General features: G+C 37.5%; 1 protein-coding gene across 1 annotated transcript in view; it reads right to left on the bottom strand.

Moving 5' to 3' along the window:
• OSBPL10 (oxysterol binding protein like 10) overlaps positions 1-24,050 on the bottom strand; it is a gene marked incomplete at both ends in the record, with an annotated part of 106,237 nt that overhangs the window by 23,211 nt on the left and 58,976 nt on the right. Inside the window, 2 exons of the mRNA XM_080609596.1 lie at positions 13,777-13,931; positions 23,121-23,331. Of these exons, the coding sequence (XP_080465722.1) occupies positions 13,777-13,931; positions 23,121-23,331 (366 nt within the window). The remainder of the gene's footprint in view (positions 1-13,776; positions 13,932-23,120; positions 23,332-24,050) is intronic.

Genomic DNA, 24,050 nt, shown 5'->3' on the forward strand with positions numbered 1-24,050 from the left:
AAATGGTGCTGCTGTTTCTCAAAGGATATCCTGGTGGATCCAGGAGGGGAGCAGGAGGGAGGGGGCACATGAGTGAGAGAGAAGTAGCATGCTTTCAAGTGAAAATGTAACAGCTGCTAACCTCAGTTGTTCACAGCATCAGAAAGTAAACAAATTATGCATTAACAAGTTTGCAGCCTAAATCACATATTAAGAATTTTCTTTCTCTCCCCATGATGGCATATTCAGTCAAGGACAGAAGTCCTTCTTTCTTTCCTGCTGTATAAGCTTTTTTCATGCCTTTCAAAGAGTTACTAACAAAACAGCAACTGCCTCTCACTGCTGCTCTACAAAACATGCAGCGGGGACAAGCAAACCTATAAACCATTTAGGTGCTCAGGAAAGTAGTGTTTCCATTTTTTTCAATGGAAGTGACATGGTTTAGTGGTAGCCTTGGGAGCCCTGGGATAACAGTTAGACTTGATGACCTTAAAGGTCTTTTCCAACCTGGTTCATTCTATGATTCTATGAAAGACTTTCTGCTCATCAGGGAGGATGAGTACAATATAACATTAGGCCAGTGTTTAATGACCATCTGCAATAAGGACCGTAATTTTAATTAACTATAACCTATTTTAAGAACATGTGCAAGGGCACCAAAATTCCACAACTTTACTATTACAGCTAGCAACATACAAGTGACCTTCAGTGCATGTAGAATGATATCAACTATCTGCACCTTTTCACACTTGCAGAAACTAAGAACTTCAGCAGAAGTTTCCAATTTATGTCACAGGAACCGAACAGCAGCCATCTTCAGTAAGCAATATCCTTTCTGTACTTCCCTCCCTCATTGGCTGTTCTAAGGAATTACTGAATTGCTTTTTAAAGCAGACAAAATAGACATTTTTCAACTAACACATATTTCCTTTAAAAAACCCCAACCAGGTAAGTACAACAGGAGTGTGGGCAAACAGCCCTAAAAGATGAAGCTACTGTATTTTTAAAAAAAAAATCATAAAGGCCCAATCAGGGTTTTAATTCTTTTCTCTTTTTTTCCTCCACAGAAATAGCATGCAGTTCAGTAGTAACCAGCGTGTAAGCATTTAGTAGAATGCAAGAGATTATGTGGAGTGATTATCCTTTAATGGCAGCTTTTCTGAATTATCAGACACAGGCATACTCTCCACCTCCCCCCAGTATAATTGCAAAGCTGAACTAGGAAAGCCGTGATTTGTTCCATTCCTGTGTGGTCAGAGCATAATGGAAAAGCTATCGAGCTGTGTGCAGCTCAGCCTTGGAATGAATAGCACAGCTAGGCTGGGGTGCTAACCCTGAGAATCAAATACTGAACGAAGTACAAATAAGCACCAAAAAGAGGCCTATATTTAAAATCATTTTAATCAAAATGAGTTTCCAACACTGGGCACCAGCATTTTTCATAAAAATCTGACTGGAAAACCACATGAAGGGATTCACTTCAAAGTTTAAAACACTGAAGAGTTGAAAACACATACTAGCAGAGATCTATTTTAAACAGGTCACTTCATTAGAACTGGGATTGATAAATTTAGAGAGGTCATCTGTTGGGATATGAAACGGATGTTCTAGTCAGCAGTCTTCATCAGAAACATGCTGATTCTGTTTTAACAGATGAAACCTGTAAGGGAAACAGATAGTTTCTGAGGGGAATATTCTGCATTTAAAAGAATTGTCTTCAGGAAAAAGATGCTTTGACAAGCCTGGGATAGAACCACAGAGTTAGAAGCTATGTTCCTGTAAAAGGATAGCTTTCCATGATGGCATGGAGGATGGATCGATAACAGGAGAGCAGTGGATGTTATCTGCCTTGACTTCAGCAAGGCTTCATCCACCTTCCAAGGGACTGAGGTGAGGCTGATCAAACTACAGTTCCCCACATGTCCTTTGCCCTTCTGGATCATAGGAGAGACATCTGCTTTCTTCTAGCCTTTGTAAACCACTCCCAAACATCATGACTCAAGACAACATCAAGATGGTGGCCCTGCAGTAACACTGGCCTCGTAGGTGCATCCCATCAGGCCCCATGGAGTTACGTATGTGCAGCTTTAGCACTGCCTAACCTGGTTCTCCTCCACTAAAGCCTTCCTCCAGACTTCCCCTCTAATCTCAGATGCCTGGGATTCCTGAAGGAGGCAACATAAACACTAGGGCAGAAGGCACTTTTTCCACTACAATAATAAGCAGAGACCATATTTATCCTGACAGGGGCACACTGAGGACTTGAATAGGCCTCACAAAGCAATTCTTCATATAATTACACCAAAAATATTCTAAGAATTTTCATTAAGGCATTAAAAAGTTTTATGTAGTATGAAAAGAACCATAGTCAGGAGCAAGAGGATGAATCTTAGGAACTTAAAAAAAAATCCAAATAAAAAGACATCATTTAATAATATTCCAAGAGAAGTAGTCCACAAGTGTTTCTAGATTAAAAGAAAAAAAAAAAAAGAAAAAGAAAAAAAAAAAAAAAAAAAACTGCAAGAGATACTAAAAAAGTAACACTATATGAAGCACTTCTGCACTGAGAGAAAGATGGAATAAATTACTTGCAGGTCTTGTTCAGAAGCAACATTAAACAGAATTAGCATTTTAAGACCAGGCAAGGATTGCCATATTTTCCATAGTCATGTAATTACCTTTAGTTCTACCAGTGCACATAAAAGTCAAAGGCCTCATTTTGATTTTCAGATTCCCTTCATTAATGATAGAGGTTTGCAAGCATCATTTACAGTTGCACTTGTGTAACTTGAGAGCTTGCAAACAGGTTTTCTGTGGGTGTAAGATTAAATATAATTCTGTAAGGTCAGAGAGCTTTAGCACATTTACACAATTGTGACAAATTAGCTCCAGAAACTTTTCGCAGCCTTAGTACCAAAGTTGAGTTCTCTTTGTAAAGTAGATACAGTAAGAATACCCCAAAAGTAGTAACATATAATGAGCTGTCAGCTTCTTACACAACTTGTCACTGTATCAGAATCAACAAAACTGCACGAACTTGTGTCACTTGCTTTCTCCCTGGCAGCTATGTCATGCATGTCAGGAAAACATTCAAGCCTTCAGCACCCATCCCTCATTAGCACTGATGTGAATCTCAAATGTAGCTTGTCCAGGAAGTTGTACTTACTAAACTATTTCATATACAGACTATCATATTAGCATGCTGTTGTGGTTGCTTGTCCCTGGCTGGATGCCAGTTGTCCACCAAAGGCAATCCTCTGCTCAACTGGACAGGAGAGAGAAAATATAATGGAAGGCTCATGGGCTGAGCTAAGAACAAGGAGATCACTTGCCCACCAGTACTGTCATGGGCAAAACAAACTCGACGTGGGGAAATTTAATTTATTACCAATCAACTCAGGGTAGGATAATCAGAAATGAAACCAACTTTTAAAAACACCTTCCTCTATCCCTCCCTTCTTCCTGGCCTTAATATCACTCATGATTTCTCTACCTTTCCCCCCCACCAGCAGCACAGGGGGATGGGGAATCAGGGTTGTGGTCAGTTCATCACATCATCCCTGCCGCTCCTTCCTTCTGTCTTCCCCTTCTCCAGGTGTTGGGTCTCTCCCACAGGAAACAGCCCACAAAGTTCTCCAGCTTGGGTCCCTTCCATGGGATGCAGTCCTCCGGGAACAGACTGCTCCAGTGTGGGTCCCCCATGGGGTCACAAGTCCCGCAGCAAACCTGCCCCAGTGTGGGCTCCTCTCTCCATGGGGCCATGGGTCCAGCCAAGAGCCTGCTCCAGCACGGGGTTCTCATGGGATCACAGCCTCCTTTGGGCAATCCCCTGGTCCGGTGTGGGGTACTCCATGGGCTGAAGATGGAGATCTGCTCCACTGTAGACCTCCATGAGCTGCAGCGGAACAGTCTGCCTCACCATGGGCTGCACCATGGGCTGCAGGGGCACTTCTGCTCCAGTGCCTGGAGCATCTCCTCCTCTCTTTCTGCACTTACATTGGTGTCTCCAGGGTTGTTTTCTCTCACATATCCTCAGCTCCTCTCTTCCAGCTGCTATTGTGCAGCATTTTCTCCCCCCTTCTTAAATAAGTTAAGAGGTACTACCGCCATCACTGATGGGCTCAGACTTGGCCAGCAGCTGATCCGTCTTGGAGCTGGCTGCCATCTGGGCTTGGAGTGCGAGAGAGAGGGGCCAAAGTTTTTATGTAATCCTGGATACATCATTCATCACAGATAGGTCAAACTATAGAAGTCATTGATAGAAAATGAAAAATTGTCTATAAAGTGTCCAGAAATTAATTTCTTACAAATTACTTGTGCTTGGTAATTCAGGTCTCCAGAGAAAATAAAATTCTTCAAACTAGGACTATCAATGATTAAAACATCTCTTTTTCGTGTGCGTGTAGATAATTTATATATATATAGTGGTTTGTTGTTTTGTTTGAGGTTTGGGTTTTTTTCATCACATATGCTAAGCACACTGCATGTTCAGAAAATGTTTCTAGCTAGGGACAACAGCAAGGATCAAAGTGTGGCAATGTGAGCAGTCTATCACACATGATTAATTGGATGCAAGTAACAGCAGCTACCTACTGAATCAAGCAATATCTAGCTCTCTTTAGGTGACCCTTCCTTCACTATCAAGCAAGCAAAGTAAAATAGTATCTTGATACCAATACTTCATAGACAGGCTGACATACAGATGATGCAAGCAAAGAAAATAATTACAAAACTTCTATCATAGGTGACAAATAGGTCTACAATCTTTTTCTTTCCCAACAAAACCAATCTGACAACATCTGGAGACCAGCACATTATCCAGATATTCACCATTCTGAGAGCTTTACTAATGCTTTTTTGTTAATGTTCTGCAGAAGTATCTCTGGGAACAGAAGTCTTTTCATCCTTGAAGATAAAAGTCAAAAAGTTTCCTTTTCCTACACTGCAGCTGTGTTTCACTCTGACCTGTGACCATACTTAGGGGTAAACATAACAATATAGTAGTGATGAGAACCAGGTAACATAAGAGATTTAAGAAGAAATAGGGTTGATTTCTTGTTTAAGGAAGAGGAAAAACATGTAACATGAAACAAAAGGGCATCTATGTTTATGTTGCAGTATAGCCTGTGTAAGCCTTCAGAAAAAATATTAGAAACTAACCATGAAAATTATTATGTTAAGAATAAAGAATCAATCAGTGACCTAACATCCTTTTAGAGGTCCTCATTTGGGTTACCCACAGCATTGTAACCCTGTAATGCACCAAATACTGTTTGTTGGACAACTTTTCCCTACACGTTCATACCTTCTTCCTAAGACAATTCCTCTTGCAAATTTTCATTTTCATAAACTTAATGCAGTCAGTCCTGAAAAGCAGCTAATTCTCAAGCACAGACTCCACAGGAACAGACTAAGTACCAGTACCAGTCCAGACATCTTGTGAGCGTCTTTCATGAAATGAGAGCTACTGAAGCACAGCACTGTTTAATCTGAATGCTGAAACACAAGATGACTTTGCAATATTGCATAAATTCAATCAGAACTGGGAATAAATATTTTTCATCACTGGTATCATCAGAAAGAAAGAGCAACATGATACTAAAAGAAATGCTCAGAGAAAAACCCCACGGACTTGTCCTAAATTGAAGCAAAAAGCCTTGAAGGCTACTGTAAATCACAACAGTAAATTTTATGCTAACCTAAACCTAAAAGAAATACAGTATCACATCATAAACAATTTTAACAAAACCTAATGCAATAAAGATACTAGTGAAGAACAATTTCCTGAAAGATATTCAGTTTTGTTACATGCTTATAACTTTTGGAGAGCTAAAGACAAAAGACTGCACTGAGCTGCAGGTTGGTAAGGAAGACTAACATGAAGGAAAGTATAGCATAAGGCTATACTTCCTAGAGCCTGTATTAAAAGGGATCATCTCTAGAATGAGATCCTTGAGAACTAGGAACAACTTGTCCCATACTCCTGCAAAGAAGGGAAAGTCAAACACTTTTTGGCAAGGGATCCAGTAGGCAATTTTAGTTGCCCACCAGACAGTACAGCACACTGATAAGTTAAGGAATCATACTCAAACAAACCTTTGCTCCCACAGATAAATTCCTTAGAGAAACTGCAACAGTTTGTGCAGAGAGGCTGTCAGACCTCCACTGTTGGAAGTGTTCAAGACTTGACTGGACATGACCCTCAGCATGCTGACCTGAGCAGCTCTGCTTTGAGCAGAGTGTTGAGCTGTAGGACCTCCAAAGGTCCCTTCCAACGTGGAGTACTCTGTGGTTTCACAATGATTCTGCTTGCAAAGCCCCGTAACTGAAAAGTTAGGAAGTCACAGAACTGGAATCATTCAGCCAGCTGTAATTCTCTTCTCTTTAATGTCACTAAGCATGCTAGCTAAGCAAATTTATGGTAGAAACATGCTATGATGTTAGTCAATGACATGCCATTCACATACACAAACAGGGCACAAAATGATGGACAACTACAAACTCAACCTTTACAATCATCTGGTCTTGCAATACTAATCTATATGTAAATCGAGTTCTTGCAGTGCTATTTCTTGTTCGCAGCATCACATGCCAGCATATTTGTAAGAGGAAAGAAATGGTAAAGACAAGTAATTAAATACAAGTAATATTAACAATCTTTCCCCAAGGCAACATGCTTATTGAACCATTCTGACTATTCCTGTAATTTCTTGACCCGTCCACTATACACACTGTTACTGCTGCCACAAACACACACACATTCAATGTATATGTGAAACTAGAAGATTGTTATCTTTTATACTGATAACTTCTTGAGGCCAGTGGAATTTTCTGCTTGAAAAGCTTGTAAGATTTGTTTTCAGCCTGATGATTCACTTGGTCCACCTCAGACTGTGAAGATGACTGTCCTGTTTCTCTACACTACAACATAGAAAAGTCCTGCCTCTCTCCTTCCAACTTCCCCTTTGAGACAAAGTTTTATTATAAAACACTTTCACCTCAGCTGTTTCCATATCCAGGGCTTTTCAAACAAAGAATCACTGGAATTCATCACCACAAGCAGAAAACCCTATCTTTTTCTAGCAAGAGCAGATGGAAGAGCTGAAGCCAGTTTGGGTACTGACTCACTAAGATAGATAAAGCAATTCCAACCTGAGACAAACACTCATTTAGAAGAGTTCAGCCCAACCTACTAAAATCTAGCTAAGATATTGACAGTCGTAATGAGATGAGTAAGTTTACTAATGGGCAGTATTGCCAAACCCATACATAAACATACTAAGAAATAAAACTTACAGCACAAAGCAAATCAATTGGCATACAACCACTCAAATAGTGCAGAATCCTGAAATAAAATTAACATTGGCTTCAGAGTTCATTTTGCAGAGGGTACAGGTTTTATAATGAACAGAGTAAGAAACTGATCCATTTTAACTCAATTTTTAAGCCTTACTGCACGGGAACCTGAGTTCTTTATATCTCAATGACTAGTTTTCACCAATTTTCACTAGTAATTATGGAATGCCACATGAACCAGAGCCTCATGTTTATTGAAACTCGATGTAAATTTTGTATCAAAGCTTCATATTTTTATATTAAGAGGAATATTACTCTCATATATTATATAGATAGCAGTTGGAACACATGCATTTTGGAGATGGGAGTGAATCAGCAAAATGCAATGGCTTTGGCTGGAGCTAAATGATTATTAATTATTTGCATAAACAGTTTCACTGGAGATCATTTGCTGACACAGTAACTGGTCCAGAATGCTAGCAAAAATTAAAATCAAACTTAGCTACATTATCTTAGTTATTGTCAGTGCTGCTGCAGCAGGCTTAGGCTCATTTCATTTTACTTTTAGTGTAATTGTGCATTTAATCCTTAAATATACCTTTCCTTGGTTAACCTTAAATATACTTTCAATTGATTATCTCAGATTCCATTTTTTAGATGGCCTGCTAGTGAATGGATTAACTGGTACCATCTTTGCCTAGACATTAATTTATCTATCCAAGTCATTACAGGCCATTTACTGTGCTCTTCGGCCTAAAAAGTACTTAATCATGCAGAAGGCAAAAAGCAGAGCACATTCAGAGATCCTGGAATGTCTATACTAAACAGTGAAAAAGGACTCTGTAACACAGCAAATGTTAACTTTCCCACCCTGATCTGTTCTCTTTCCATTACTGCACCTGCAGCTAGCACTGTATACTCATGGCTAAACTGATCTTCCAACATCAATTACACAGATTTATGTCAAGTACAAAAAAGAACTAGGAAACACTAGGAAAAATTTACATTATGAAACAACCCACAGTCCTGGGCAAGTCTGCCGAGACACAGACAAATAAAGAAAAGGTTATACTGTATTTAATTTTAGTTTCTAAAATTGCAAAAGCATATTTTAAATTATTTCTTAGCATCACTAACACATTCTGTGACAGCTCTAAAGACTATTACATCTTCTGCAAAGAATGAAGTATCATCATATTAGGATGTATACTAACCTAACAGGTAGAAAACAACTTCAGCTTGAAAGTGACTAGCACCTGAAGAGACTGGACAACAACAAACAATCTTTTAAAATCAAAAACTAAACAATTCAGTACCTCCTGCAAATAGTGCAATTCCTTCTTACAGTTGAAAACATCTTGGGTTCAGATCATCTGGGGTCAGATCACATAGGAGACTGAAATACCTTCAATAACCTGGACTCGACTGCCCTTGCAATCACTATCACAATTAAAAACTGGTTTAGCAGTTAGATAATCAGAGCTAAAGCTGCAATCCTACAGAGCTAAAACTTCAATCCTATTAAAAAGACACTTCAATATGGAGCATGTGTACAGGGAAAGTTAGAGACAGGAAAGCAGAAAGACTGCATAGATACCAGATCCACAGGATGGAAAGAATCAGCTGTCATCGCATTTTAAGGAATAAAAATCACATGAAAAGAGCTAAATCACAGATGTACCTCCAGCATAATTTTTGTACTAAATCTTAGCTAAATTGTTAGATCAGAAGAAAAATGATTCCTTCATTCCCAGGTCCCACATAAGAACAGCCTGTTACTCATTTGTATTTAGCTGCCAGGGGAAGCATTTGGCCTGCAGTTACATTTTGTCAGCCCAGAAGGGGAATTCTGATACCCAGAAAGACTATCAGTTGAACTAGAACAGTAACTCACACGTGGAAATGATACACACCTTTACTCTACTTCGGTGTCAAGTTTATTACACCTGAATTCACAATGAGACTCAGTATCTAAAAACTAACCAATTCCAGCATTTTCTGAAAAGAATTTCCTTAAATGAAGGAAGCAGGGTCCTGTTTACTGCAGACCGAGCAAGTTCATGTCACAGCTCTGAAGAGTGTACTCTGGCAAATTCAATACCAGGTTTGTTCTGCTTAAAGGGAAAAGCACTAAGAAGTACCTTAAAATTACAACTTAGCTTATGCCAAAAAGTCCAAAGTATTTCACCAGGGGATGCACAAAAAGTGTTTTACACCAACTCACACCAGGTGGAGAATAGTTGTGTTTAACTCAGCATGTATCCCTGCTTCCACCTGATGTTTCCAGTGGACAGATCAAAAAAATCCAAAAATGGAAACTAAACTTGGAAAGTATGAAAAATGAAAGTGCTTAATCCAGCCTTTCACTGTCAGAGGTTACTTCTTTCAGTGGTGGTAACAAGGCTTTAACTTCATGCTGTCCTGTGTCACAACCCTAAAAAGGAAACTCAGCTGGGAAGATGAAACAGCAATATCAAAAAAGGACAATCTAAAATAGGTAAAGAACACACAAGAAAATAATCTCTGCCACAAAATCTTGTACTATCTGGACAATTTTAAGCAATACCTCAAAAAAATATCCCTGCATTTGGAAGCAATAAACACCCTGACTAACAAAAGTGAGTAAACACCAACATTATCCAAAGAGAAGGATCTTTAGCTGCTATATTATTTCACCAGGGGAGAATCTTTGCACTCCTGAAACCCTGACTGCGACAGACCAAAAAGAAAAGTTTTACTTCAGTTATCTACACAGTCAAAGCTCAACTTCTAACTTGCTATATCTCTCAAGAATGCCTACGTTTTCAAAGAAAATGTTATCAGATGAACCTTGTTAGTCCAGAGGAGAATTATAAAGATCCTTGCCTCTTCATAAACGTATAAAAAAACCATGGCAGAGATGAAGTCCCTGTTTTGTTAATGATGTTCCTTAATGCACTGCTGCAAAGTGTCTGCATGCTGTGCTGAGAATTAACACAGCTATCATGAAATACATTCAGCCACTTGGTCACGTTGCCAGGAAACCACTGCCTGACAGCCTGTCACATAGGAAAGAATCCTCAGCACTCATCTCTCCCCATCACCGAAAATCTCCACTTTCTTTTTAAAATTACTGCTGACCTATGTACCTAAAATTACCTTTTCCTTATAAGCAAATTCTATAATATAAGCAGCTGAGTTAGTTGTTCCTCAAGAGTAGTAATTTAACAGCTTTTTCTATTTCAGACTAGAGGTCAATTCACAGTTTGTTCGGTCAGTACATTTACTGTATTATGCCAAGCATTAGCCAAAAAGCTCTCTCCTATTCCTTTGGGGTATAGCTTCTGTACAAGAGATAGAGATTGTATCATAAAAAAGTACAGATTTTAAGAATAAAAATCTAGGCCAAGTCAAAGAAGAAACTGGAATTAATGTTGACAGCACAAACAGAGGAAACAGCACCCTCTTCTCATAATGTCTGTAAAAAGCAAGGTTCACTTCTTTTGGCAGGAATATTTTGAAAGCTGAGCCCCATTAATATACTATCACCTTCTTCAGAAAAGAGGACCATGCAGTGCCTAGTTTGGGGTTTATAAGAAGAAAATCATTACAAGAAATAAGCTTCAGTTGAATGACATTTGTGGATTCCACTTTTCTACATCTAAAAGGAGCTACCAGATAAATAAAAAAATCAAGGCCTTCAATGTCAAAAAAAATTGTCAAACAATGACATCTAGATGCGTTTTCTCATTCTCTGCTGTTGCCATCACAATTATTATCAACAATGTATCTGGACCACAAAACAAGTGGTATGAAATGATTTGTAGTTGCTTTTATATATAATTACATATACTGCGTAATTAGCACAGTCAGTGCTAATTGAAAATTAACCTGGACACACAACAGGCCAGAATACATTTAATAATATGCTTAAAAACTGCACACAGAATTGTTAAAGTGTGAAAGTCTGTGAAGTCAAACACCTTTGATAACTTTGGAGGGTGTCCAACATCATCTCCTGGGTAGCTACCTGGTTCATCCTTAGCAGCATAACAGTTCTGTTGCTTAAAAGATTGTGCTCTTATTCAAAGCCTGCTCTCTCACCCTCCTTTCTCTAGTCACAACAAGCAGCTCCAGCTTTCTGTTCAACACTTTGCTCAGCTTTGGAGAGATTGGCAGGACCTGCAGCACACAATAGAAATTTCAACTCCTCTCCCAGAAAAGGATGTGATGACAGCAGCCAAGAGGTGCAGCCTCTGTAACAGGGCATGACAACTTGTTTGATATGAAGATGAGTATCCAACAAAAGCATCAACATATGTTAGATGCAACTGTTCACCTCTTACATAATTCAGGTTTTGTGCTTGAGCCTTCCAATGGAGCACTGGCATATTGATCAAGATGATCAAACCTGAAAAATACATCAGCTACATTGGAAAGAACACTTCAAATTGCGAGCCAACAGTATCAATCTCAGACAACAACAAGCACACAGGGACTCAGTGGAAATGAAGACAGGTTTGGAAGTAGCTTGAGGGAATGAATCCTGATTCAGGCCATTTTCCTGGGACAAACCTGAATTTCAGCTTAATAAACTGTACTATCATAACAAATATTACACACATGAATCCAGCTGCTTCTTGTTGCTCCACCAATCCACAAACTTCCATTTACTGCTTCTGCCAAAACCATCATCTTCAGCTGATCTTTTCATTACTTACTCTTATTTATTCTTCCCCCCCCCAAAGGATTAGTGCCTCAGGGCCTCCAAATACAGGGTGATGACTTCAGGAAGACTGCCCACAAAGCACTGAGGATTCTGTACTACAAACAGTGATATGCTCCCTTGATTATATCCTTCTCTTCAAGAGTACTCCTTTCTCAATAAATCATGAGTTCCACAAGCAAAGCAGTGCCTCAAGCTATAACAGCAACTCAGTATCTCTCATCAGCAAGCAACAGAAAGAGACTGGACCTTAGAAAAAAAATTGTCATTGAAAACAAAACGTAAATAGCTCCACTCAACTGCAAAATGATACCCTGAGATGAATTAAATCAGTGGCCGCTCTTTATGTTCTTGCTGCAACAATCCATTTGGCTTTACCAGGTGGTCAAGAATACAAACATCTAAAAAAACCAATGAAATAAACTGCAGTGTATCACTGAATAAGGTGGCAACTCCCCAGACAATATTCTTAAATTTGTCTTAAAAAAGCACTATCAGAACTGCAGTTGGCTTATGTGAAAAACGAATTACACAACTTCCTAATAAAAAGCAATCACAGGTAATTTAAATCCTGTGATTAATGTGCACTAGGAATTTGAAATTATTAAGGACAGATCTGGAAGAGGACCAAAGCGACATGCAACTAAAAAAAGATCAATCTGGTTTATCCGTGGATTTTTTGAACTATATTCAATTCAAGATACTACGAACAAACTGGAAAAACAAACAGCTTTATTGATGTCCCCAGCTATTACACATTTTTTTAAAGGCAATATAATTTAATTTAAGCCATTCTAACTGGCAAAGAGCATTCACTAGTAGTAGAAAATTATTTCTTCAGCTCTCTCAAAAACTTCTTCACAGTTCTCCAGGTCTCACATGCTTCAGGTGCCCAACAATCTGTGGGGTCTCAGAGTGAAGTGTTTTCCTCATGGACAGCACTGGTAACCGAAGCAGACAGTAGAAGCTGGAGAAGTTTGTCATGGTGAGAGACTTTCAGTGCATGAGACGCCTGATACGCAGCTGCGAGCCTCCTCAGAGAGTTGATGCTTCAGAACTGCCCTTTACCAAGTAAATGCCACAAAAGCACAAATCAAAGGCTGGTGCAAGATCATGTGGGCAAGTTCTGCCCACAATCACTTAACAGGAAAAGAGGTCAGAAAACAATATGGTTTTACAAAACAATATGGTTTTACAACTCACAGTATAGTCAACGATACTCAAGAGACACCCAAGAGCAAACAGCAACATGGAAGAACAAGCAGCAAGCAGATGTCGTGGTCCTGTAGCAAGCAGATGTTGTGGTCCTAATTTCTCCTCTCTTCCTAATTTCTCCTCTCTTCTCTAACCAGGATAAAAACTTAACAGCTTTTTCTATCACCAGAAGACAGAAATGTGTACTGACAGTCTGTTAACTGCTTTTATGACTAGGAAAGAGACTGCATGCTTGCCACAGTCCGCTGTCCAAAGTACCTCAGAGAAGTAAAGGCACACCACTATATCGTCAGTGTATGTTTCTAGTTTTTAAACTGCACTTTTGCATGAAGCTTGGCATTTTCACAACTAATTTCAAACAAAGAGGACACTATAAAGAAAAAAAAGTATGATAAGTAATTACTAAAAGCATCTACAATCATATATAGAATCACAGAATCAACTAGATTGGAAAAGAACTTTAAGATCATCAAGTCCAACATTTACCCAGGACTGCCACGTCCACCACTAAACCATGATGCATCTAACCAAGGTCAAGTCTCAGATACAACAGGAATGGCCTAGAGACCTAGTGTGCTTACCTCTGTATTTGCCTGTAGTGCCGGTCCATCCTGGGCTGCAGATGGAACTATTGCCCACGTAATGTTGGCACTAGCGGTTGATAAAGAGCTGAGAGCACCGTTTTTCAGTTGCTCTGTGGAGTGTGACTTGGGCCCAGACCATCCCAAGATACCTTCTAAAGCAGAAAATAATCCATATTAGTTTACAACAGCCAGATTACAGATTTCTTCCATTCATCTGATCATTCTACTAACATAAATCAACTGCTATCTCTTCTCTGCTTCCACACACAGTTTTACCTTAGTAACAAAAATACTCCAGCATCTTCTATGCCGATTTATCTGTGATAAATATTTTAAAAAGTCAATGGCAGAAGATTTTTAAGTGTTACTCCTACCAGCAGATAGGATTACACATAAAGATTATACACATTATTCTGATTATATATAATATATATTATATAAGTATAACATATATTATATATAATATATATATAATAATTATATCATTATATATAATAATTATATTATTATATAATTATATTATATTTATAGTATATTATTATAATGTATTTATATATTATATATTATATATTTATATATTATATATATTATATATTATATAGTATATAAGATATTATATACTATATAATATATTATAATGTAATAATATAATAATATAATATGTAATATATTGTATAATATTATAATTATCTATAATAATTCTATTATTATACAATGTATATATAATATATATAATATAAATAAAAATATATTATAATATATACATGATATTATATACATTATTCTGACACACCGTGGTAAGTAAAGCATGTTCTTTATAACTATTTTAATAGTTACGAAGTTATCAAAGTAAACCCTACATTTCTTCTGCCTGAAATTAGAGTTTTAAGTTTAGCAGCTGTATTTTATTTCTTCTGTACTACTAAAAGCTCTTTCTAGATTAAGTGCTGAAATGCTCTCTACTGGTCTCTCTACCATAGTTTACAAGAGATCTCATTACAAAGACACACATTAAGTATGAATCAAACAGAACTAGTCATCAGAACAACCCTTATTCCTGGGGACACCCAATTTCCAGGATGGGCCAGTATTTAAAGATGCCAAGACAGAAAGAATGATCAGCTAAGTCACAGATGTTCCTCCCTTACTGCTCTAAAACATACTATCAACATTCAAATCAGTAGTCCTGAGCACAGGGCTTAAATTTCAGCTATTAATTACAGGCTGCTATAAAATGCAGAGATATGGAAAAGAAAATCACGGCTCTTTAGTCATTACCATAATTTGTATGCAAAAATACAATTGGTGCCAGAGGGAGGATTTCCTTCTCTTATCACTGACAACTTTTTAAGATGGTTCAAATCAACACAAAGTACATTAAAGAACATGCAGCTTATCCTCTCCGTATCACCAGAGTTAGCGGAGGTTGCCTCCTAATTAAAATAAATGGTTTGATCTGGTGACGTATAATATATTAACACTTATATTATTAAAAAAATGGGCCAAAAATCCTATAGCTGACCTCTTACCAAATTCTGAAGATAATTACAGAAAACTACTCTCATCTAAAATGGCACCAAGTTATGAAGACATGACAAAACTTCAGGTCTACTTAGTGTGATTTTGTGCCACCACCCTTTGCTGAAGAAAGCATCAGCAAATTGTTAAGTATAAAATGAAAGATCTGACTAATCAACAGGGGAAAAAAAAATCCAGCAATTTTTTTTAATTTATATGTGTATTTCACACAATAACCAAAATTTCCCCTTGCCAAACACAGAACATCTCTGTGACTCTGCTGTCAGGCCCGAAACTGTAAAGCTTTTAGGGTTCCAATGACTCTGAGGACTATGCCAGATGATGTTTTAAATCCTAGTTGTTACGTGAACGATGTCAAAGAAACTGCAACAAAAGGTCATTTTCTTGGACTGGCTTTACACATTGGTCCTACACATCAGGAAGCTAACAACTGCCCTCATTCCAAAGATGGAGTTATATCCACACGTGATGTTGGTATACACGGCAAGGAATGAAGAGCACAGTGACTGTAGTCATAGTCATAGTGTTTTGCTTTCTCCTCAGGTCAGTAATTTGCTGCTAGGGAACAAAGGATACCCCCAGATCCCTCAAAACAAGCTTTGATTCAGAGGATAATCTGAAGATTGTTTTGGCAGATCCAAAATGGACTCTCATTGCATGGACAAAGGAATCATAACCATCAGCATGAACAATAAACTAAACTGGAAATTTTCAAATATTGGCTCCTTGGAGGGAATTCACATGTCTATAAACCATTAAAAAAAATATTCTTTTTGATCTTAACTAATACAGATTTCAAAGAAAGAAAAAAAAAACACCAAACAATCAAAACCAAGATGTTTAAATAAACTTGTTTCACTTTTAAACAGCCACAGAAAGCTTTATAGAGCACACTTACGCTCCTCACCCCTTGTGACCCTGCAGTAGCAAATCTCAATCTATTTTTCTGTTTCTCCCTGTCAAACAGCAGAATATTGTGTTACTGCTGCTATTTTCCTATTACAGAGAGACTGAAAAAAATACTCAACTGACTTATCTTTATGCCAATCTTTGAAAACAAGTAATCCAATCTTTTCCTTGGGCTATCCATTTTCTCTCTGCACACACAGCCTATTTGGCCTTCACTGTAAACAACTTTTTGTTTATCTAACTTCCATAAATAAGCACAAGAAAAAGCTCCCACTTAAACAAATACTTTACTCCAGGGGTAATTCTTAAGTGAGAACATTTATTTCACCATCACTTACATATTTTAAAACCACTATACTAGTTTTCCTCTTCAGTACAAACACACTGTAAAAAAGATTATTTATTCCATCTTTCTCCACACATTTTAGAGACTCTGTTACAGAAATAGAAATTGTTAGAACAAGCATGTGTTTCCACCTGTCCCAAAGGCAATGGCACCCTCACAAACCAACAAATCTCGTCAGCTTGATCAATTTTTAAACAGATCTTAACAACATATTAGCCCACACCAACAGGATGCTCAGAGTTCAGATCCAAAGGATAAAGCACATTTGTTTCCTCAACACCTCTGCATATGAGAAAAACTGTTTTGTTAAATTCTGTCTGTCTGGAACTTGGCTAGTTTGCAGAAGAGACACATACAGTAAAAGGTATTAGTCAGATACCACAGAAGCCTAAACAAGTAAAATGTCAGTTGAAAAAAATGCCTAGTTTCAAAGTGTCACCAGAGAACCTTTGATGATCTTTAATCTACAAATCTGAGATGTCAGCATTCTTGAACCATCCCAATATAGCATCCCATCCCAATATAGCAGCCTAGTTTTCAGGCAAAAGCGGAGTATGAAGACAGAACTCAACAGAAATAACCATAAAATCAACTAAGATCAGAAGACAATCTCTATATAAAAAGTGAAAGGACACAACAACGTGGCTCCTTCTCTACTCACATTACCAGTTGTGCATCCAAAATACTCTCATCTGCACTAGCAGAAATTACTCTTACCACAGAATAGTACAGGTAGTTGTTCTCTGACCCATATTAAATTATTTTATTGGAATTTACTCTCCACAGACTAAGCTGCCATCTATAATCAACTTCATCCACACTAATGGAGTTGCTATCTTCGCCACTTTATGGCACTCAGAACTTTCTATCACTAGATCAATTCCTGTTTTTTTAAAGACTTGAAGAAGAAAAAGAAAAAAAAAACCTGAAAACATAAAACCTAAACAAGTATCTTCAGAGTTGGATAAGAACAGAAAGAAACTGCTGTCGCTATTTTGTTTTTATATCAGTTTTTGTTCTGTTCTCAGTCATAGCCAAAGACAGCTGACAAAGGTAAATTCAATTCTTATTTTGATACATTTCATAGTTCTAAAGAAATGCTCCAGAAAGGCAGTCACAAATGACAAAAATATTCATAGTTACACAGCTACTTTACTGTTTGCTTTAAGACTACACAAAGCACTATATAAAATACCCAAAATAAAGCTTCTTTCCTGTTTCCTCTCAACATAGATTTCCACAGTGATGAACACACAGCAAACAAATCCACCAAGGCACAGGAGAATGCTTCTACATAAGCATCCAGACACAACCTGCACTCCTTTCCCTATAGCAATGCTTTAGTTTATAAAACCCCATCTATTTCAGATGGCACAACAGGCTGTTCTCCACATAAATGCTCTCAGAAGAAACGTGTTTTCCTTTCACAGGTGCACACAGCAGAAGGGAAATTCTTCCCAAAGAATTTACAAAATATAAACCCAAAGGTTTACAAAATATTTTTCAGTTAAGCAGTGTTGATAATTTTCTTTTGTTGGTTCTTGTTTTCTAGGTACGTGATATACCTTCACACAACATTTTTGTATGATCATTGATGCATGAAATATGCTTAACGCCTATCTCAATTCTATACAAAAACCTTTCTATTTTAAGTCCTCCGGTCTTGGTTTATAGACTAAAAAATAAACCTTATGTTTTTTCCTGGCACAATTGTAAGCTAACATCTATTGATAAAACTCTTGCAATATACTCTATATGCTAACCAATATCCCACTAACAATGCAACAGTTGGCCTCAAGGAGATACCAAGATTAGACCTACATTCCTTCTGCTGCCTGGGATGGATGCAACAGTTTTGTTTCTCTGCTGAATCCTAAAGCAGGCTGAATCAGCAACAGCAATTGGCAGCTGCACATCTGCTTTTCAGATTAGAAAGACAATGATTTATCTGCTAATGCTATATGGGGACTAGAAAATAGTATTTATCTTTAAAAGCAAAAAGAACATATAAGGAATAATGTATTAGCATTTAGACAGAACAGCAAATTGTTTTGGTTACTCTCGATAGAATCAAGTCTAGTGATGATGCATTTAAGGGAGACCTGACTCACCACACCAAATTTAGTAAATTATGTCAGTAACAAAGAATATGTTTTCCTCTGTCTTCTTTCCTCACTCTTCCCTGCCCAGAAGCATTTGAGGTGGAAAGGGGAAAGCAAGAAAGAAGACTCCTCTGCTCATTTTTCTCTCCTCTTGCCATCTCACCTGCAGGAGAAACCCTAGTTGTCATTTGTCACAAAACTGAAAGCATCTAGATTTTGTCTTTCCTGTCCATTTATTTTCTCTAAAAAGGAGGCAACAGAGAATCTGCTAAAATAAAGTTCAAGTATATCCCCCCCAACTCCAAAATCATCTTCAATCAATTTGCTGCCACGGCAGCCAAAACAAGCTGCACTTGCACACTCAAATAAACTTCAGAATATCCATAGTAAGAATGGGATTAGGTTTTGTTTTTTAAAAAAAAAAAAACGGGAAAAAAAAACAAAACACCACAAACAAAAAAAAAAACCACATTTTATTTTACAGTTTGGAAAAGTGAGCAAGTGAGAAACAGAAGAGTATAGGAGGGAATTTCTTTCAGGAAGATGCTTTATTCAGTAAATGAATGGCTAATGTTGAAACACAGACTCAAAGAACAGATTTATATGTGCAGGCTGCTGCTACAAGACAGGATTCTTTCTGCCAAAATACTAGAAGGAAAAAAAAAAACCAAAACAACCCACCCCATACTTAAAACACAACATAAGTTGGTAAAGCTACTTTAAAACACTGATGTTTGCTTTGCTCACAGTTTGGGAGAGAAAGATATTAGCCATAGCAGTCAATAGGCTCTCTCTCATTCTCTTCTGCCAAAGGCCATAGAGGCAGAAAAAATATTAAAAGTTTTAAAGTTTTAAGTGAAGATGAAAGCTTCTTCTCCACATTGTTATTTTAAGAGGCACTCTTTTCATGTCTGCATGCTAAAAGAACTCAAGCTTCTCACAAGGAAGTTAATACTGATTAGCAAGTGTTTTACATGCATCTAAATGGTGTTATTCTTGGGCAGTAAGAAAATCTTTGACATTTTTCTCCCTTCTACAAAAAGAGCAAAATTCCTAAACTGGAAGAAGCTTGTATAGATGCAATTCCTTAATCTCAACTCAAACTACACTTAAACAACACTTTCAGCTAGTAATATCTTTCTCTGTCATATTTTTCAATAAAAGAAAAAAAGCCTACAAATAATTTTGCCAGTGATCAATGCACATACCTTTAGCAACAACAGCTAGAAATTAATTTTTTATTTTGACTCAATAGTAGAAACACAGACAGGATTTTGCTCCACTGACTGTTCTCGTTGATATACTTCCAAAATCAAACACTAACAGAAAAGACAATCTCAAAAACCTTTCCCTGAAGCTTTAGAGTGGAAATAAAACATGTATTGACTACCCTTCAAGACACAACTGAAGACTTTGGTTTCATCTTCATGTCTGCTTGCAGACTTCAGGTCTAAGACTGTCAACTCATGAAAAACATGAAAATGAAGAGGAAAAATCATGCCATCCTTAAACTATTCCATGACAAAGGATGCCATAAAAATATGTGAAGTCAAGAGCTACACAGTCCTAGATTCTGGATAAGATTCCCACTAAACTGAATGCTAAGCTTCTTTCTTTCTACTCACACTACTGGAAAACAAAACAATAAAAATATTTACATCAAAAGGAGACATTTTCTTGTTCAAAGCAATAAAGGCCTGTAAATCTATTTAAAACAGCTGCTATTTACCTATCATCTTCATGAGTGCATTCCATAGGTACTAGGTCAGAAATTCAGCTACTGTAAGTCCTTGCATTAGGAGCAGTAAGACTGCAAAGCCTACAGTGCACAAGGTCATCAGTAATCCTTGCATAATTGGCCATAAAGACTTCAAGAACACAAGCAGAGCAAAGGTAAAGAGAAAACAAAGAAAGATCTATATCTACTTTTCAGGCAATTCTCTCTTTATGGCGTAATAGTGAGAGCTTTTGACTCTGAAGCAAGGTAAACCAGCAAAAAAAGGTAAAGCAAGGTAAGTTCAAACACCAAAGCTAAGCCATTGATTATTTCTCACACTGCACATGAGCAGGACTGTGCTGCTTTGCTGGACTGGACTGCTTTCATGAACTGTAGGCTAGAAGCACGAATTTGGTAACTTCTTTTCTTATCTTGTCTCTTTCTACAAAATTCTGTGGATCCTACACTATAGTTTCCCTAGCGTCTTGGATACCATGCAGCAGGTAATGAGACAGCACTAGGATGGAAACATTTAGCAATAAATTGTACAGGGCCACTGCATCTCATGGGAAATGCATTTAAGATTCCCTATCAGAGGAACATACAGCTTTTAAACTAGTAAGAGTCATTTTCACCTGACAGTATTGACAGGTGACAGTAAAGGTCATCTTTTGGTTGCACCTTCTGAGTATGAAATTAAAAAAATTCACCTGGAGGACACAGAATCCAAATTAAGTATGTCTCAAAATAAGAGTCTGCTAGAGGACTACTTAAACGCATTAGTCTGAGTAGGTACAAGTTTATGCAGCTTTGATGACTGACACTCTACCAACTCAGCAGAAATTTTAAGCCTATCAACGTATGCCCGGATAAGATTTAAGTGTGAAGGAAAATCAGTAATCAAGACTTGTAGGCCACGTTCTGTCAGGCAACTGTGTTGCATAATAAAGACTGGGGAAAAGAAAAGGAAACAAAAAATATAATTTTCCTACAGTCAGGGAGAAGAGCTGAAGTATTTCAGCAGCTTTTAGTTCCTTTTGTTATTCTTTTTTTCTTTTTTAATTATATACCAAAGAATAGGCACACACACACACTGAAGAGGTAACTGTGTGCATTCAGGTTCTCATAGTTACACCAAAGATATGCATGTGAACCAGTACTACAAAATTTTGATTCTTAAAAGGATTGCTGTACAAGTTGTCCTAGGAGGAACAAAAACACTGACTAAATTTTATTTATAGCCATGGCTTTCCACTTTTTTTTTTCCTCCCCAAGAAATATGGAATCCCCTTTCAGCAATTACTAATGCTATGCTTGCTTTTCTCTGTTCTTGCACACAAATCCTCAAAAATCATTTTCAAATCAAGACACTGATCTAACAGAAAATTATTTTGACACAGATCCAAGGACATGTACAACTCAAGTCATCTATCTCTGACAGTTCACTTAGATCATATGGACATGAAAAACAAATTTCAAGGACTTTGAAACTAAGACAGTTGCTTTTCATCTTTGTTCCAAACCATTAACTTCTGAAATGAAATTATATGAAATAATTCAATTAAATGTACTTTATCATTACTATTTAGGAAAGTGCAGGGGCTTTTTTGCATTTTCTATGAGACAATGTAGAAATAAAATTTATTGCATTTATTTTATATAATCCTTTATGAAATATATCAGAATCTGGATGTGGGAAAGCCACGAAATACTCCAAGTTTTTACACTTTTCCCCCAAGAACACTTGTTACGTTATTTGTCTACTCCTCAGCTGACCCTCTCACATTTCTATTCTCCCCACAACAGGAATTCTTCAGAGGGCTTCCTACCTAGCTGCCTCAGCAGTCCTGAGGGCATATCCTACCAGTAGTAAACCTACTGTAAGAGGGATGTTGTTGAAGCACATGAAGAAAACATAAAAAGCCAACTCATATCCAGAGTTCTGGTGCTGCTTCTCTTACATTAAGTCCTGCTCCCGCTCTTAGACTAGGTAGTGCAGTTTGCATATGCAAACAAACTGACCCCCCTTTTAGACATTATGGACAGAAATATAATGGTGGGTGAACCGAAAATATTGAGCTACATGGGGACTGCGAGTTTCATGCTTGAAGAACTCAATGCAGAATCACACTGATATTTTAGGCTCATGAAAGTTTGCCACAGATTTTTTTTTTATTTTATTTTTAATAGCAGCATGGAGAAGCCTGTCCAGTTTTAAAGAAAACAGCAGATTGGAATAGATCTGCCTCAGCGGCATCCTTCCACGTGGAAAACTAGAAATATGATTTTCACTTTTGCTGCATAATATTACATATCATCAAGCAAATCTATATTGTGATTTCAATCTAAAAAGAAAAAAAAAAAATAAGGTGGCAAAACAAACTAACCCAGCAGGTTCTGCACTGTCATTAAAAATACAGTGCTTATCTACCTGTTCTCCATGTCTCTCTTCCCCCTTCCCCATCCCCTTTTTTTGTCTTGCTGTTTTCAGAACCTGATTTCCCTGAGAAGACTAAGGATAACCTCTTTTCCTCCTCTCTTCTGATTTCAATAAATTTTGCATCTTCTTCTATGCAAAGAAAAAGATTTGTGATACTTGAGGCTGTAGAAACTCACAAGCTGCTCATCCCAACCTGCCCCTCTGAGGAATGTGTAATTTTGCCTGCTTCAGTACCATAATAAAGATACCCAAGGCACATAAATAATACCCAAGAGAGCTTGTGCTTACCTGATGATAGTGGCCTGTTATGATTCTGGCCCACTTGATGCATGCTTTGCTGTAATAGAGTCAGGCATTCTCCAAGGCAGCTCAGGGTGGCAGCAGAGGTAGCTTTTAAAAGCAGCAAGTCCTGATCCAAGGCAGAAAGGGGCCCAGAACTTGGGAGAGCTTCAATGGCTTGTACAAGATTCTTCTGTCGTCCTTCAACTTGGCTCATGATCTGTAAAGGTTCAAAAACATCTGCTGTCATAGGTAATATCACTATTGTAGCTATTAAATTCTTATGGGTTGCTATAGTGACTAAATGTGAAGAACTACCACAAATGGATGTTAATGTTCTGATCCAAACATACTATATACTTACCTACAAAAATGAAGGGCTTGAGACTACCAAAGGCCTGTAAAAATGTCAAGACTATGTTAAAGAAAAATCATCTCTTAAAGTAGGAGGTTCATAGTAGTTTTAACAGTGCGACTGATACTTTCTGAAAGTCTTTGTAAGGAAAAAGTATGAAAATTCTACTTCTTTCTCCATTATTAATTTAGGCTTAGATTTTTCTCAACAGATGTTACCTGAGGCACCCAAAGATGTCACACTGTCCCTCCTTCCCCCTTCCTACATAAATTATCTAATCACAGTTTAAGAACGGATATTTTTCATTTCTCAAGCATCAGTAAAGAATTGTTTTTACAAAATAAGGTAACTTGTACGTTTACAGACATTAGCATAGGATGCTACTTAGAGTACTTATTTACTATCAGATATGAATACCAGCTGCCAGGGAAAAAGTTAGTTCTAGATTTGGACCATCCAGATGACAACGAAAAGTGTACTTGCATAGCAGATAAAAACAACATTGTTTGAGCAGGCTGGTTTTTTTTTTTTTAAAAAAAAAAGGCAAGCTTCCAAAATCCCTCCTAAAGCCGAAAGAAAAAAGA

The sequence above is a fragment of the Psittacula echo genome (assembly GCF_963264785.1).
Source record: "Psittacula echo genome assembly, chromosome: 2".
NCBI classification, from domain to species: Eukaryota; Metazoa; Chordata; class Aves; order Psittaciformes; family Psittacidae; genus Psittacula; species Psittacula echo.